The sequence below is a fragment of the Macaca thibetana genome, chromosome 12 (genome assembly GCF_024542745.1).
Source record: "Macaca thibetana thibetana isolate TM-01 chromosome 12, ASM2454274v1, whole genome shotgun sequence".
Lineage (NCBI taxonomy): Eukaryota > Metazoa > Chordata > Mammalia > Primates > Cercopithecidae > Macaca > Macaca thibetana.
In genome coordinates, this window is record NC_065589.1 from 41,809,426 (window position 1) to 41,825,722 (window position 16,297).

Sequence of the window (16,297 nt, forward strand, 5' to 3'; positions counted from 1 at the left end):
TATATAAACTGTGGAAGAAGTGGTCAGTTTTAATCAAAGAAAAAACTTTTTTCCCAGCTTTTAAGTAATGACAATATAAATATTATAATTTCTTTACTTATTTAAATGTAATGTTTAGAAAGAATTTATACCTGTCAGGCTCTAATTCTTTGGATGTTCTTATAGGAGCTAAATTAAAGAAGGAGCGAGCTCAGCTTTTGGTCAACCCCAAAAAAATAATAAAGAAGCCAGAATATGATTTGGAGGAAGATGACCAGGAGGTCTTAAAAGATCAGAACTATGTGGAAATTATGGGAAGAGATGTTCAAGGTATTTGAGGGGGTGAAATATGCACTCATGTTTCTGCTAGTAGCAAAATTGCTTTATAGGATACACAAAAGTAGTCTGGTAGGTTAAACAGTGGTGTTCTATATTATCGTGTTTCTCATTTAAAAAGCATTTGCTTCAATTTCTCCACAGTTCTTTTTTTTTTTAACAACCAGTCCTGCACATAGTTTTCAGTAAGAAGGAATCTATAGACCAACCTTTCTAAAGTTATTTTCTTTTTACTTTATTTTTTGAATTTTGCCAGGATACATGTGCAGAATGTGCAGGTTTGTTACATAGGTATACATGTGCCATGGTGGTTTGCTGCACCTTTCAACCCGTCATCTAAGTTTTCAGCCTTACATGCATTAGCTGTCTGTCCTGATGCTCTCCCTCCCTCCACCCACTCACAGGCCGTGGCGTGTGTTGTTCCCCTCCTGTGTCCATGTGTTCTCATTTTTCAACTCCCACTTATGAGTGAGAACATGCAGTGTTTGGTTTTATGTTCCTGTGTTAGTTTGCTGAGGATGATGGCTTCTAGCTTCATCCATGTCCCTGCAAAGGATATGATCTCATTCCTTTTTATGGCTGCATAGTACTCCTAAAGTGATTTTCAGGATATTTATTTATTTATTTATTTATTTATTTATTTATTTATTTTAGAGATAGGGTCTCTGTCGCGATGCCATGGCAAAAACAGCTCACTGTAGCCTCCAACTTCTGGGTTCAAGAGATCTCCCAACTTAGCCACCTGAGTAGCTAGTACTATTTTTAAGATATTTATTTATTTATGGCCCGGCTTGGTGGCTCACGCCTGTACTCCCAGCACATTGGGAGACTGTGGCAGGAGGACTGCTTGGGCCCCAGGAGTTTGTAACCATCCTGGGCAACATAGTAAGATCCCGTTTCTAAAAAAAAAAAAAAAATGTTTTTAATTAGCTGGAAGCTGGATGTGTGGTGGCTTATGCCTGTAATCTCAGCACAATTGGGAGGCCAAAGCAGACTGATCACTTGAGTACAGGGGTTTGAGACTAGCCTGGCGTGGTGGCACACACCTGTGGTCCCAGCTACCAGGGAGGCTGAGGTAGGCGGATCACTTGAGCCTGGGAGGTTGAGGCAGCAGTGAGCCGTGATCATACCACTGCACTCCAGTGTGGGCAAGTGAGACCCTGTCTCAAAAAAAAAAAACAAATTATCTGAGCATGGTGGTGTGTATCTATAGTCCCAGTTACTTGGGAGGCTAAGGCACAGGATTGCTTGAGCCCAGGAGGTTGAGGCTACAGTGAGCTGTGACTGCACCACTATACTCAGCTTGGGTGACAAATCAAGACCCTAGGTCAAAACAAAACAAAAAAATATGTTTCTAACTTATTTAAAATAACTTTCTAAAGCAAGTTACTTTATTTTTACCTTGATCTTTACAGAACTAGGAGGAACATTTCAAGAAGTAGTGTTCTAACCCAGGGATGCTGGTATTGTGTGTGTGGCTTTAATTTTTATATCGAAGCCAGATTCCTGCAAGATTATTCTTAACATAAAACATTTTTTAGGCTTGAATTATATTTTAGTTAGGTTTTTCCTGGGTACAAGGAAAAACATCTGTGGTACAGATCCCCACAACCTAGCTTAAAAAAATAATGACAAGGAAAGAAATCAATATTGTTGGGCACTAGGAGAGTTGGAACTGGGACAGTGTTAAAAACTGAGGAACTGTGCTTTCATGAGTCTCCGGGTCTCCCTGTGTCATTTCTGTGCATCTGTTCTGATTTCTCTATGCCACTTACTTTCTTCATGTACATGTGCTTTATTCTCGCATACTTATAAATGTACATCAAGTTCCCAGTGTTAAATAATTTGGTTTTTCAGTTCTCTCATTCTAGATTCTCAAGAGTCGATTTAGCTCAATTCATTTTTAAAATCTCGACATAGAAATAGCATATAATTGGAATATCCACAGATGAATCACATTTGAGTTATCTGTGCCTATTACTTAGTTCATTAACTATGGGGGTAGAATCATATACTCCCTGTATAGAGTTACACAAAAAATGACCACTGCTCCTCAATAGATTTAGTGGGCTGGGTAGGGTCTCCTATCAACTATCCACAGCTAGACAGTTGACATTTTTTGAGGATATTCTAAATAAAACTTGGTGTTCTTGACTCCCTATTATGCCAGGCCTAAGAAGAGATTGAAACAGTATTCCAAAAATGAAACTTTTATCATAAAAATCATTTCTTTAAAAAGCGGTATGTTTGTTGTAGAAATTCAGTGCTTACGAACCTTTCTCACATAACAGCACTCACAGCAAATGATATTTGGAGGCACAATGGAATAAATAGAGGAGGATGCTACAGACCAAGGACAAATACCCAAGGGTCCTACCCCTGCTACTGGCCTTGACTGGCATCCTCAAAGGCCTGAGAGAATCAGTACTCAGCACATATGAAATCCATACCTTTTATTTATTTATTTATTTGCTTATTTATTCATTCATTCATTCCTCACACTGATTGGGGAGCTTTGCCTTATTTTTTGGCATCATGCCCTGTGTTTTTCAACCTTTTTAAAATTATTGTCCCTTAATTAGCCTTTTTAGACATTTTCTCCTAATCACTTTTTCCCACCCGTAAAATTTCAGTACTATATATATGCTGTATATCTGTTTATCTACTGTGACCCTTTGGAGGGCCGCAGACTATTATATTAATAATGTCAAAGTCTTTTTTCCACACTCCCCCCATACCAAGATCCAGTTTTACCCAATTGGGAGAAGTATTGTACCTGTCAAGAATGCCTGCTTTACAGAACATGGAACCGTTAACATTTCAGTGTGTATCTTCTGTCTGTTCATACATGCATGGGCACACATAAGCTTGCACCATTATGTTTATTTATAAATAGGCTTTTTGCAATTAATAATGTATCATATATACATTACTCTGTCATTAGACATTCTTCCACAATAAGAGTTTTGAAATATATTGCCAAATATCCTCCTAAAGTTTATACAGATTACACTATTTAATCATAGTTACATCTTCCTAAAGACTTGGTTTTGGCCAGGCGCAGTGGCTCACGCCTGTAATCCCAGCACTTTGGGAGGCCAAGGAGGTTGGATTGCCTGAGGACAGGAGTTCAAAACCAGCCTGGCCAACATGGCGAAACCCTATCTTTACTAAAAATACAAAAAATTAGCTGGGCGTGGTGGTGGGCACCTGTAGTCTCATTTACTTGGGAGGCTGAGGCAGGAGAATCGCTTGAACCCGGGAGGCGGAGGTTGCAATGAGCCAAGATGACGCCATTACACTCCAGCCTGGGCAAAAAGAGTGAAAATCTGTCTCAAAACAAAAAAAAAGAAATCCCAAATCCCGTCTCTACAAAAAAATACAAAAATTAGCTCTGTGTGGTGGCATGCGCCTGTAGTCCTAGCTGCTCAGAAGACTGAAGTGGGAGGATGACTTGAGCCCAGGAGGGTGAGGCTGCCGTGAGCCACAGTCACACCATTGCACTCTAGCATGGGTGACAGCAAGAATTTATCTCATACACACACAAAAAAGTTTAGCATCTGAACCATTTTTAAGTGTATGGTTCAGTGGCATTAGGTACATTCGCACTGTTTGTAACCAATCTCCCAAATTTTTCTCATTGTACAAAAGTGAAATGTATTCATCTGTAGATGGTCAGTTGGGTTGCTTCCACCTTTTGGGTATTGCGAATAATGCTAGCTGTGAACATGGGTGTACAAATACCTCTTTGGGACCCTGCATTCAATTCTTTTGGGTATATACCCATAAGTGGAAATGCTGGATCATGTACTAATTCTATTTTTAATTTTTTAAGGAACCACCATACTTTTTGCACAGTAGCTGCACCATTTTACATATCAACCTACAGTGTACAGGGGTTTCAATTTCTCCACATTCTTACCAACACCTATTTCCTTTAAAAAAAAAAAAAAAAAAAAAAGTAGCCTTTTTAATGGATATGAGGCGATGATTTTATTTTCTTTTAAATTTAACATATTGTGAAATTCTCAGAGATAAGTCTTCAGACAAAAAGAACTGTAATAGCTAGTAGTATTGCATTCTAATATATAAACAATATAGGGTTTTCTATATTATACTTTTGGATTGTTTCTAACTTTTTATTAGTGTAACTAATGCAGTAGTGATTGATTTTGATGTCAGACTTGAGTCTTTGAATGTAAGTTTGCTGGAGATCGCCTGGTTGAACAGTATTGCCTTTTTTTTTTTTTTTTTTTTGAGACAGGGTCTCACTGTGTCACCTAGGCTGGAGTGCAGTGGCACAATCAAGGCTCACTACAACTTTAGTCTCCCTGGGCTTAGGTGATCCTCCCACCTAAGCCTCCTGAGTAGCTGCAACTACAGGTGCACACCACCATGCCTGGCTAGTTTTTGTATATTTTGTAGAGGTGGGGTCTCACCATGTTGACCAGGCTGGTCTCAAACTCCTGGGCTCAAGTGATCTGCCAGCCTTGGCCTATCCAATGTGCTGAGATTGCAGGCGTGAGCCATTATGCCCAGCCTGCTTTTTTTTTTTTTTTTTTTTTAATTTTTAAGATAGCATATCCATAATGCATCAACTGGAATTTTCCAGTTTCATTTTCCTCCGATAAACTGATAACTTAATGATACTTTTAATGCTATCTGAGTGTAGTAGGCTTTCATGTTTCTCAAATTTTCTCTTAAATCTTTTACAGTTTCTCATTCGTACCTTAAAACCAGTCATTTTAGTTAATAACTTTTTCAAATTTATATTTTGTCTATATTTGACATAGAGACAAAAATAAATTATATAGGCCAGGCGTGGTGGCTCATGCCTGTAATCCCAGCACTTTGGGAGGACGAGGTGGGCAGATCATGAGGTCAGGAGATTGAGACCATCCTGGCTAACATGGTAAAACCCCGTCTCTACTAAAAATACAAAAAAAAAATTAGCTGGGTATGGTGGTGGGCGCCTGTGGTCCCAGCTACTCAGGAGGCTGAGGCAGGAGAATGGCATGAATCTAGGAGGTGGAGCTTGCAGTGAGCCTAGATCGTGCCATTGTACTCCAGCCTGGGCGACAGAGTGAGTGAGACTCTGTCTCAAAAATAAGAAGGGTGCTTCCAAGATGGCCGAATAGTAACAGCTCCAGCCTCCAGCTCCCAGCATGAGCGACACAGAAGACAGGTGATTTCTGCATTTCCAATTGAGGTACTGGGTTCATCTCACTGGGGCGTGTCGAACAGTCGGTGCAGGACAGTGGGTGCAGTCCACCAAGCAAGAACTGAAGCCGGGTGAGGCATCGCCCAGGAAGTGCAAGGGGGAAGGAAATTCCCTTTCCTAGCCAAGTGAAACTGTGACACAACACCTGGAAAATCGGGTTACTCCCACCCTAATACTGAACTTTACCAAGGGTTTTAGCAAACAACACACTGGGAGATTATATCCCACACCTGGCTCCAAGGGTCGCACACCCATGGAGCCTCCCTCATTGCTAGCGCAGGAGTCTGAGATCTAACTGCAAGGCAGCAGCAAGGCTGGGGGAGGGACGCCCGCCATTGCTGAGGCTTGAGTAGGTAAACAGAGCAGCTGGGAAGTTCAGACTGCGTGGAGCCCACCACAGCTCAAAGAGACCTTTCTGCCTCTGTAGACTCCACCTCTGGGGACAAGGCATAGCCAAACAACAGGCAGCAGAAACCTCTGCAGATTTAAATGTCCCTGTCTGTCAGCTTTGAAGAGAGTAGTAGTTCTCCTAGCATGGAGTTTGAGATCTGAGAACAGACAGACGGCCTGCTCAAGTGGGTCCCTGACCCCTGAATAGCCTAACTGGGAGGCACCCCCTACTAGGGGCAGCCTGACACCTCACAGCTCACACAGCCGGGTACCCCTCTGAGATGAAGCTTCCAGAGGAACGACCAGGCAGCAACATTTGCTGTTCAGCAATATTCACTCTTCTGCAGCCTCCACTGCGGATACCAAGGCAAACAGGATCTGGAGTGGAACTCCAGCAAACTCCAACCCTCCAGCTGAGGGTCCTGACTGTTAGAAGGAAAACTAACAAACAGAAAGGACATCCACACCAAAACCCCATCTGTATGTCACCATCATCAAAGACCAAGGGTAGATAAAACCACAAAGATGGGGAAAAAACAGAGCAGAAAAGCTGAAAATTCAAAAAATCAGAGCGCCTCTCCCCCTCCAAAGGAATGCAGCTCTTTGCCAGCAATAGAACAAAGCTGGAACAAAGCTGGATGGAGAATGACTTTAACGAGTTGAGAGAAGAAGGCTTCAGACAATCAAACTTCTCCGAGCTAAAGGAGGAAGTTTGAACCCATCGCAAAGAAGCTAAAAACCTTGAAAAAAGATTAGACGAATAGCTAACTAGAATAACCAATGTAGAGAAGTCCTTAAATGACCTGATAGAGCTGAAAACCATGGCATGAGAACTACATGACAAATGCACAAGCTTCAGTAACCAATTTGATCAACTGGAAGAAAGGGTATCAGTGATTGAAGATCAAATGAATGAAATGAAGCAAGAAGAGAAGTTTAGAGAAAAAAGAGTAAAAAACGAACAAACCCTCCAAGAAATATGGGACTATGTGAAAAGACCAAATATATGTCTGATTGGTGTTTCTGAAAGTGACAGGGAGAATGGAACCAACTTGGAAAACATTCTGCAGGATATTATCCAGGAGAACTTCCCCAACCTAGCAAGTCAGGCCAACATTCAAATTCAGGAAATACAGAGAACGCCACAAAAATACTCCTCGAGAAGAGCAACTCCAAGACACATAATTGTCAGATACACCAAAGTTGAAATGAAGGAAAAATGTTAAAGGCAACCCAGAGAGAAAGCTCGGGTTACCCGTAAAGGGAAGCCCATCAGACTAACAGCAGATCTCTTGGCAGAAACTCTACAAGCCAGAAGAGAGTGGGGGCCACTATTCAACATCCTTAAAGAATTTTCAACCCAGAAATTCATATCCAGCCAAACTAAGTTTCATAAGTGAAGGAGAAATAAAATCCTTTACAGACAAGCAAATGCTGAGAGATTTTTGTTACCACCAGGCCTGCCCTCCAAGAGCTCCTGAAGGAAGCGCTAAACACGGAAAGGAACAACCAGTACCAGCCACTGCAAAAACATGCCAAAATGTAAAGACCATCGATGCTAGGAAGAAACTGCATCAACTAACGAACAAAATAACCAGCTAACAGGTTATTTTGTAATAATGACAAATAATGTCATTTGTCATCGTAATGACAGGACTGAGTTTACAGATAACAATATTAACCTTAAATGTAAATGGGCTAAATGCTTCAATTAAAAGACAAAGACTGGCAAATTGGATAAAGAGTCAAGATGCATCAGTGTGCTGTATTCAGAGACCCCATCTCACGTGCAGAGACATACATAGGCTCAAAATAAAGGGATGGAGGAAGATCTACCAAGCAAATGGAAAATGAAAAAAGGCAGGGGTTGCAATCCTAGTCTCTGATAAAACAGATTTTAAACCAACAAAGATCAAAAGAGACAAGGAAGGCCATTACATAATGGTAAAGGGGTCAATTCAACAAGAAGAGCTAACCTAAATATATATGCAGCCATTACAGAAGCACCCAGATTCATAAAGCAAGTCCTTAGAGACGTACAAAGAGACTTAGACTCCCATACAATAATAATGGGAGACTTTAACACCCCACTGTCAACATTAGACAGATCAACAAGACAAAGTTAACAAGGATATCCAGGAATTGAACTCAGCTCTGCACCAAGCGGACCTAATAGACATCTACAGAACTCTCCACCCCAAATCAACAGAATATACATTCTTCTCAGAACCACATCGCACTTATTCCAAAATTGACCACATAGTTGGAAGTAAAGCACTCCTCAGCAAATGTACAAGAACACAAATTATAACAAACTGTCTCTCAGACCACAGTGCAATCAAACTAGAACTCAGGATTAAGAAACTCAGTCAAAACCACTCAACTACATGGAAACTGAACAACCTGCTCCTGAATGACTACTGGGTACCTAACGAAATGAAGGCAGAAATAAAGATGTTCTTTGAAACCAATGAGAACAAAGACAGCTTACCAGAATCTCTGGGACAGATTTAAAGCAGTGTGTAGAGGGAAATTTATAGCACTAAATGCCCACAAGAGAAAGCAGGAAAGATCTAAAATTGACACCCTAACATCACAATTAAAAGAACTAGAGAAGCAGGAGAAAACACATTCAAAAGCTATCAGAAGGCAAGAAATAACTAAGATCAGAGCAGAACTGGAGGAGATAGAGACACAAAGAACCCTTCAAAAAATCGGTGAATCCAGGAGCTGGTTTTTTGAAAAGATCAACAAAATTGATAGACCGCTAGCAAGACTAATACAGAAGAAAATAGAAAAGAATCAAATAGATGCAATAAAAAATGATAAAGGGGATATCACCACTGACCCCACAGAAATATAAACTACCATCAGAGAATACTATAAACACCTCTACGCAAATAAACTAGAAAACCTAGAAGAAATGGATACATTCCTGGACACATACACTCTTCCAAGACTAAACCAGGAAGAAGTTGAATCCCTGAGTAGACCAATAACAGGCCCTGAAATTGAGGCAATAATTAAGAGCCTACCAACCAAAAAAAGTCCAGGACCAGACAGATTCACAGCCGAATTCTACCAGAGGTACAAAGAGGAGCTGGTACCATTCCTTCTGAAACTATTCCAATCAATAGAAAAAGAAGGAATCCTCCCTAACTCATTTCATGAGGCCAACATCATCCTGATACCAAAGCCTGGCAGAGACACAACAAAAAAAGAGAATTTTAGACCAATATCCCTGATGAACATCGATGCAAAAATCCTCAATGAAATACTGGCACACTGAATCCAACAGCACATCAAAAAGCTTACCACCATGAGTAAGTGGGCTTCATCCCTGGGATGCAAGGCTGGTTCAATATACGCAAATCAATACACGTAATCCAGCATATAAACAGAACCAAAGACAAAAACCACATGATTATCTCAATAGATGCAGAAAAGACTTTTGACAAAATTCAACAGCCCTTCATGCTAAAAACTCTCAATAAATTCGGTATTGATGGAACGTATCTCAAAATAATAAGAGCTATTTATGACAAACCCACAGCCAATATCATACTGTATGGGCAAAAACTGGAAGCATTCCCTTTGAAAACTGGCACAAGACAGGGATGCCCTCTCTCACCACTCCTATTCAACATAGTGGTGGAAGTTCTGGCCAGGGCAATCAGGCAGGAGAAAGAAATAAAGGGTATTCAGTTAGGAAACAATGAAGTCAGATTGTCCCTGTTGCAGATGACATGATTGTATATTTAGAAAACCCCATCGTCTCAGACCAAAATCTCCTTAAGCTGATAAGCAACTTCAGTGAAGTCTCAGCATACAAAATCAATGTGCAAAAATCACAAGCATTCCTATACACCAATAACAGACAAACAGAGAGCCAAATCATGAGTGAACTCCCATTCACAATTTCTTCAAAGAAAATAAAATACCTAGGAATCCAACTTACAAGGTATGTGAAGGACCTCTTTAAGGAGAACTACAAACCACCGCTCAACAAAATAAAAGAGGACACAAACAAATGGAAGAACATTCCATGCTCATGGATAGGAAGAATCAGTATTGTGAAAATGGCCATACTGCCCAAGGTAATTTACAGATTCAATGCCATCCCCATCAAGCTACCAATGACTTTCTTCACAGAATTGGAAAAAACTGCTTTAAAGTTCATATGGAACCAAAAAAGAGCCCGCATTGCCAAGACAATCCTAAGCCAAAAGAACAAAGCTGGAGGCATCACGCCACCTGACTTCACACTATACTACAAGGCTACAGTAACCAAAACAGCATGGTACTGGTACCAAAACAGAGACGTAGACCAATGGAACAGAACAGAGCGCTCAGAAATAATACCACACATCTGCAACCATCTGATCTTTGACAAACCTGACAAAAACAAGAAATGGGGAAAGGATTCCCTATTTAATAAATGGTGCTGGGAAAACTAGCTAGCCTTGAGTAGAAAGCTGAAACGGGATCCCTTCATTACACCTTATACAAAAATTAATTCAAAATGGATTAGAGACTTAAATCTTAGACCTAAAACCATAAAAACCCTAGAAGAAAACCTACGTAATACCATTCAGGTCATAGGCATGAGCAAGGACTTCATGTCTGAAACACCAAAAGCAATGGCAACAAAAGCCAAAATTGACAAATGGGATCTAATTAAAGAGCTTCTGCACAGCAAAAGAAACTACCATCAGAGTGAACAGGCAACCTACAGAATGGGAGAAAATTTTTGCAATCTACTCATCTGACAAAGGGCTAATATCCAGAACCTACAAAGAACTCAAACACATTTACAAGAAAAAAACCAACCCCATCAAAAAGTGGGCAAAGAATATGAACAGACACTTCTCAAAAGAAGACATTTATGCAGCCAACAGACACATGAAAAAATGCTCATCATCACTAGCCATCAGAGAAATGCAAATCAAAACTACAATGAGATACCATCTCATACCAGTTAGAATGGTGATCATTAAAAAGTCAGGAAACAACAGGTGCTGGAGAGGATGTGGAGAAAGAGGAACACTTTGACACTGTTGGTGGGACTGTAAACTAGTTCAACCATTGTGAAGACAGTGTGGCGATTCCTCAAGGATCTAGAACTAGAAATACCATTTGACCCAGCCATCCCATTACTGGGTATATATCCAAAGGGTTATAAATCATGCTGCTATAAAGACACATGTACACTTATATTTATTGAGGCACTATTCACAATAGCAAAGACTTGGAACCAACCCACATGTCCATCAATGACAGACTGGATTAAGAAAATGTGGCATATATACACCATGGTATACTATGTAACCATAAAAAAGGATGAGTTCATGTCCTTTGTAGGGACATGGATGCAGCTGGAAACCATCATTCTCAAAAACTATCACAAAAACAGAAAACCAAGCACCGCATGTTCTCACTCATAGGTGGGAACTGAACAATGAGAACACTTGGACACAGGAAGGGGAACATCACACACCGGGGCCTGTTGTGGGGTGTGGGAAGTGGGGAGGGATAACATTAGGAGATACACCTAATGTAAATGATGAGTAAATGGGTGCAGCATACCAACATGGCACATGTATACACATGTAACAAACCTGCACGTTTTGCACATGTACCCTAGAACATAAAGTATAATATATAAAAAGAAATAATATAAATATAGTTATACATTCTGTATTCTAATTATATATTCTAGTTGTAGTTCTATAATTGTAGTAACAAGTTCTCCATAAATGGACTTGTGCATATATGAAAACTAGATATGCTATAGGAGTAGCATTGCAGATCACTGGGGTAGCGATGAACTGGTCAGTAAATGGTGATGGGACAATTGTATATTCCCTTTTAAAAAAAAGACCCTCTACCTCCCTTTATAAACAGATTAAATACCTTGATTATTTAAACATGAAAAGCAAATTGTAAACGCTTTTAGGTGAAAATAGAATGTGGTTTTGGTCTTGATTATAGAAAGTTTTCTTACAAAATATGTAATCAAAAGAAAAGATTGACAAAATCAACTAATTACCATTCATTGTTTCTCAAGAAAATGAGAAGACTACAGACTAGAACAAAATGTTGCAAAAGACATGTCTGATAAAGGACTTTTAATCCAAAATATACAAAGAGTTCTTAAAATTCAGCAATAAGAAAACAATTAAAAATAGGCAAATAGGTATTTGAACAGATACTGTATGTGTATTTGCCATCTATTTTTATTCTTTATTATCAAGGAAAATAAACAGATGGCCAATAAGCATATGAAAATATGCTCAATATCATATCATTAGGGAATTGCAAATTTAAAGAAAATGAGATACCACTATACACCTATTAGAATAGCCAAAATCCAAAGCACCAATACCACCAAATACTGGTTAGGATGTGGAGCAACAAGAACTCATTTATCTGTAGTTAATGCAAAATGGTACAGCCCCATGAAAAACAGCTGTGCTGCTGCTTACAAAATTCAACATACTCTAACCATATAATTCAGCAGTTATGCTCCTTAGTATTTACCCAAATGAGTTGAAAACATGTCCACACAAAAACCTGCAGGTGGACCTTTATAGCAATTTCATTCATAATGGCCAAAACTTGGAAGCAACAAAGAGGTCCTTCAGTAGATGAATGAATGAACAAACTGGCACATCCTGAGCATGGAGTATTCAGCACTTAAATGAAAAAGCTATCAAGCTATGAACAAGACATGAAAGGACCTTAAAAGTATGTTACTAAGTGAAAGAAGCCAATCTGAAAAGGCTACATACTGTATGATTCCAACTATATGACATTCTGGAAAATGCAAAACTATGGTGACAGTAAAAAGACTAGTGTAAAGTCTATTTTATAAGAAACCAGCACTTTCCTTCAAATGACACCATAAAAAGAGTGTAAAGACAAGCCACAGTGTAAAGAAGGTTTTTTTTCTGAGAAGATACCTGTAAAAAAATGTTCTATGTCAGTAATGATTAAGGAAACACAAATTAAGACACCTCTCTTCATGAGATTCAGTTTATACCCATTGTTTGACAAAGATTAAGGAATTGGGATAAAACCAGGTGTCAGTAGGAATACAGATCACTAGGAAAGCTTAAGCAATAAGGATGAGCACACATTTTGGAAAGTTTGACACTATTTTCTAATAAATTCATTAAGTATTGACAATACATCACATATTTAAATGAAAAACAATGGTTTCAAAAACGTAATGAGGAGGGCATTGTTTTATATTTTTAATTTCTGGCTTCACTGAAGGCAACTGGATTTTCTTACCTGCTTCACACATTCCATTAGTCAATATGATAACTTGTTATCACGTCATGTTGTCTCTGGCATACCTCACTGTACACTCTTGATTGAGAATCAAAAGGTAATTAATGTCTTAGTATTATTAAGAAGTAATTTTGACCTCAGGGATCCTAGCAACCCTCAGGCCACATGTTGGAAATTGCTGTGTTAGGGAGTAGGATACTAGAAATGAATGTTCACTGTTGTAGGTAGCAGTTGATATTTAAAGAGGAGACTGAAGAATGTCAGTTAAGTCAGCATCTGTTAAGAAAGCTTTTTTTTTTTTTTTTTTTTTTTTGAGTTGGAGTCTCACTTTATCGCCCAGGCTAGAGTGCAGTGGCACAATCTCTGCTCACCGCAACCTCCGCCTCCTGGGTTCAAGGAGTTCTCCTGCCTCAGCCTCCTGAGTAGCTGGGACTGCAGGCGTGTGCCCCCATGCCCAGCTGATTTTTTTGTATTTTTAGTAGAGACGGGGTTTCACCGTGTTAGCCAGGATGCTCTCGATCTCCTGACCTCATGGTCACCTGGCTCAGCCTCCCAAAGTGCTGGGATTATAGGTGTGAGCCACCGGGCCCGGCCAAGAAAGCTTCTACCATAAAACAGCTGTTTAAATCTCAACCTCAACAATTGTACTTTTCATCTTTGCTTCAGAAAATAAATATAACCAATAAAGTCCTTTTAGTCCTCCCTCCCCAGGGGCAACTGTTGTTATGAATTGAATGCATATCCCTCTAATCTGGGGTTTTGCCATGTTTTTGTATTTTTACATAGATGTCTGTGTATCTTTGAATAGCATGTTAAAACCTATAAAAACAGTTCCATAGCCTGTTTTCTTTACAATGTATTTCTAAATATTTTATATATAAATATAGTTAAACCTTTATGCAAGGCTGTGAGGGGTACAGATCTTTAGTTTTTTGTCAAAATTTTTTTTTCTGTTAATTTTGTTCTTTTTTCCTAAATGTATGTTGCATTTTTTCTTTCAGAATCGTTGAAAAATGGCTCTGCTACAGGTGGTGGAAATAAAGTTTATTCTTTTCAGAATAGAAAACACTCTGAAAAGATGGCTAAATTAGGTATGTTGCTTTTCTGATTTCTGTAACTATTATTCATCTTTCCTAAGGTAGATTTAACCACATTCCCCATGATTATCATACTACTGTATTTCCTATAGGAATGAAGACAGATTCCCTATGGTTTAGGGAATAATGAGACATTCCCTAAAAGAAGGATGTTATATTAAGCACAATTAAGTTCATTTGGTTTTTTACATGCTCAGATGTCTTCTGTTTTCAGCTAGATTATAAGCTTCTTGTAGTATGAGCACAGTCTGTTTTTCTTTAGTCCTCTCCAAAATATGTAGCTTAGTTTCTTTTTCTTTCTTTTTTTTTTTTTTTCAAAGGTGGAGTCTCACTCTGTTGCCCAAGCTGGAGTGCAGTGGTGCAATCTCGGCTCACTGCAACCTCCACCTCCCAGGTTCACGTGATTCTCCTGCCTCAGCCTTCTAAGTAGCTGAGACTACAGGTGTGTGCCACCACACCTGGCTAACTTTTTTGTATTTTTTTTTATATAGTTTATGTTCTAGGGTACATGTGCACAACGTGCAGGTTTGTTACATATGTATACATGTGCCGTGTTGGTGTGCTGCACCCATTAACTCGTTATTTACGTTAGGTATATCTCCTAATGCTTTTGGTCTTTTCACATAATCCCATATTTCTTGGAGGCTTTGTTCATTTCTTTTTATTCTTTTTTCTCTAAACTTCTCTTCTCACTTCATTTCATTCATTTGATCTTCAATCACTGATACCCTTTCTTCCAGTTGATCGAGTCAATTACTGAAGCTTGTGCATTTGTCACATAGTTCTCGTGTCATGGTTTTCATCTCTATCAGGTCGTTTGTGGACTTCTCTGCATTGGTTATTCTAGTTATCCATTTGTCAAATCTTTTTTCAAGGTTTTTAGTTTCTTTGTGCTGGGTTCATAGTTCCTCATTTAGCTCTGAGAAGTTTGATCGTCTGAAGCCTTCATCTCTCAACTTGTCAAAGTCATTCTCCGTCCAGCTTTGTTCCGTTGCTGGCAAGTAGCTGTGTTCCTTTGGAGGGGGATAGGCGCTCTGATTTTTTGAATTTTCAGCTTTTCTGCACTGCTTTTTCCCCATCTTTGTGGTTTTATCTACCTTTGGTCTTTGATGATGGTGATGTACAGATGGGGTTTTGGTGTGGATGTCCTTTCTGTCTGTTAGTTTTCCCTCTAACAGTCAGGACCCTCAGCTGCAGGTCTGTTGGAGTTTGCTTGAGGTCCACTTCAGACCCTCTTTGCCTGGGTATCAGCAGCGGAGGCTGCAGAAGAGTGAATATTGCTGAACAGCAAGTGTTGCTGTCTGATTGTTCCTCTGGATGCTTCGTCTCAGAGGTATACCCAGCCGTGTGAGGTGTTAGGTGTCAGTCTGCCCCTAGTTGGGGGTGTCTCGCAGTTAGGCTACTTGGGGGTCAGGGACCCACTTGAGCAGGCAGTCTGTCCGTTCTCAGATCTCAAACTCCACGCAGGGAGAATCACTACTCTCTTCAAAGCTGTCAGACAGGGACATTTACATCTGCAGAGGTTTCTGCTGCTTTTTGTTTAGCTATGCCCTGAACCCAGAGGTGGAGTCTACAGAGGCAGGAAGGCCTCCTTGAGCTGTGGTGGGCTCCACCCAGTTGGAGCTTCCAGGCCCCTTTGTTTACCTATTCAAGCCTCAGCAATGGCGGGCACCCCTCCCCCAGCCTCGCTGCCACCTTGCAGTTAGATCTCAGACTGCTGCGCTAGCAATAAGGGAGGCTCTCTGGGTGTGCGACCCTCAGAGCCAGGCGCAGGATACAATCTCCTGGTGTGCCATTTGCTAAGACCCTTGGTAAAGCGCAATATTAGGGTGGGAGTGACCCGATTTTCCAGGTGTTGTGTGTCACAGTTTCCCTTGGCTAGGGAAAGGAATTCCCTTCCCCTTTGTGCTTCCCGGGTGAGGCAATGTCTCGCCCTGCTTCTGCTCTCACTCATTGGGCTGCACCCACTGTCCTGTAC

At 40.0% G+C, this 16,297-nt stretch overlaps 3 protein-coding genes across 4 annotated transcripts in view; 2 read left to right on the plus strand and 1 right to left on the minus strand.

Moving 5' to 3' along the window:
• PPIL3 (peptidylprolyl isomerase like 3) overlaps positions 1-16,297 on the plus strand; it is a 448,181-nt gene that overhangs the window by 351,475 nt on the left and 80,409 nt on the right. The window lies entirely within an intron of this gene.
• Positions 1-16,297, plus strand: part of ORC2 (origin recognition complex subunit 2) — a 61,747-nt gene that overhangs the window by 6,547 nt on the left and 38,903 nt on the right. For both annotated transcript variants that reach the window (XM_050750631.1, XM_050750630.1), the window contains 2 exons: positions 166-309; positions 14,224-14,313. In XM_050750631.1, coding sequence (XP_050606588.1) covers positions 166-309; positions 14,224-14,313 — 234 coding nt within the window. The remainder of the gene's footprint in view (positions 1-165; positions 310-14,223; positions 14,314-16,297) is intronic.
• Positions 1-16,297, minus strand: part of NIF3L1 (NGG1 interacting factor 3 like 1) — a 103,934-nt gene that overhangs the window by 3,546 nt on the left and 84,091 nt on the right. The window lies entirely within an intron of this gene.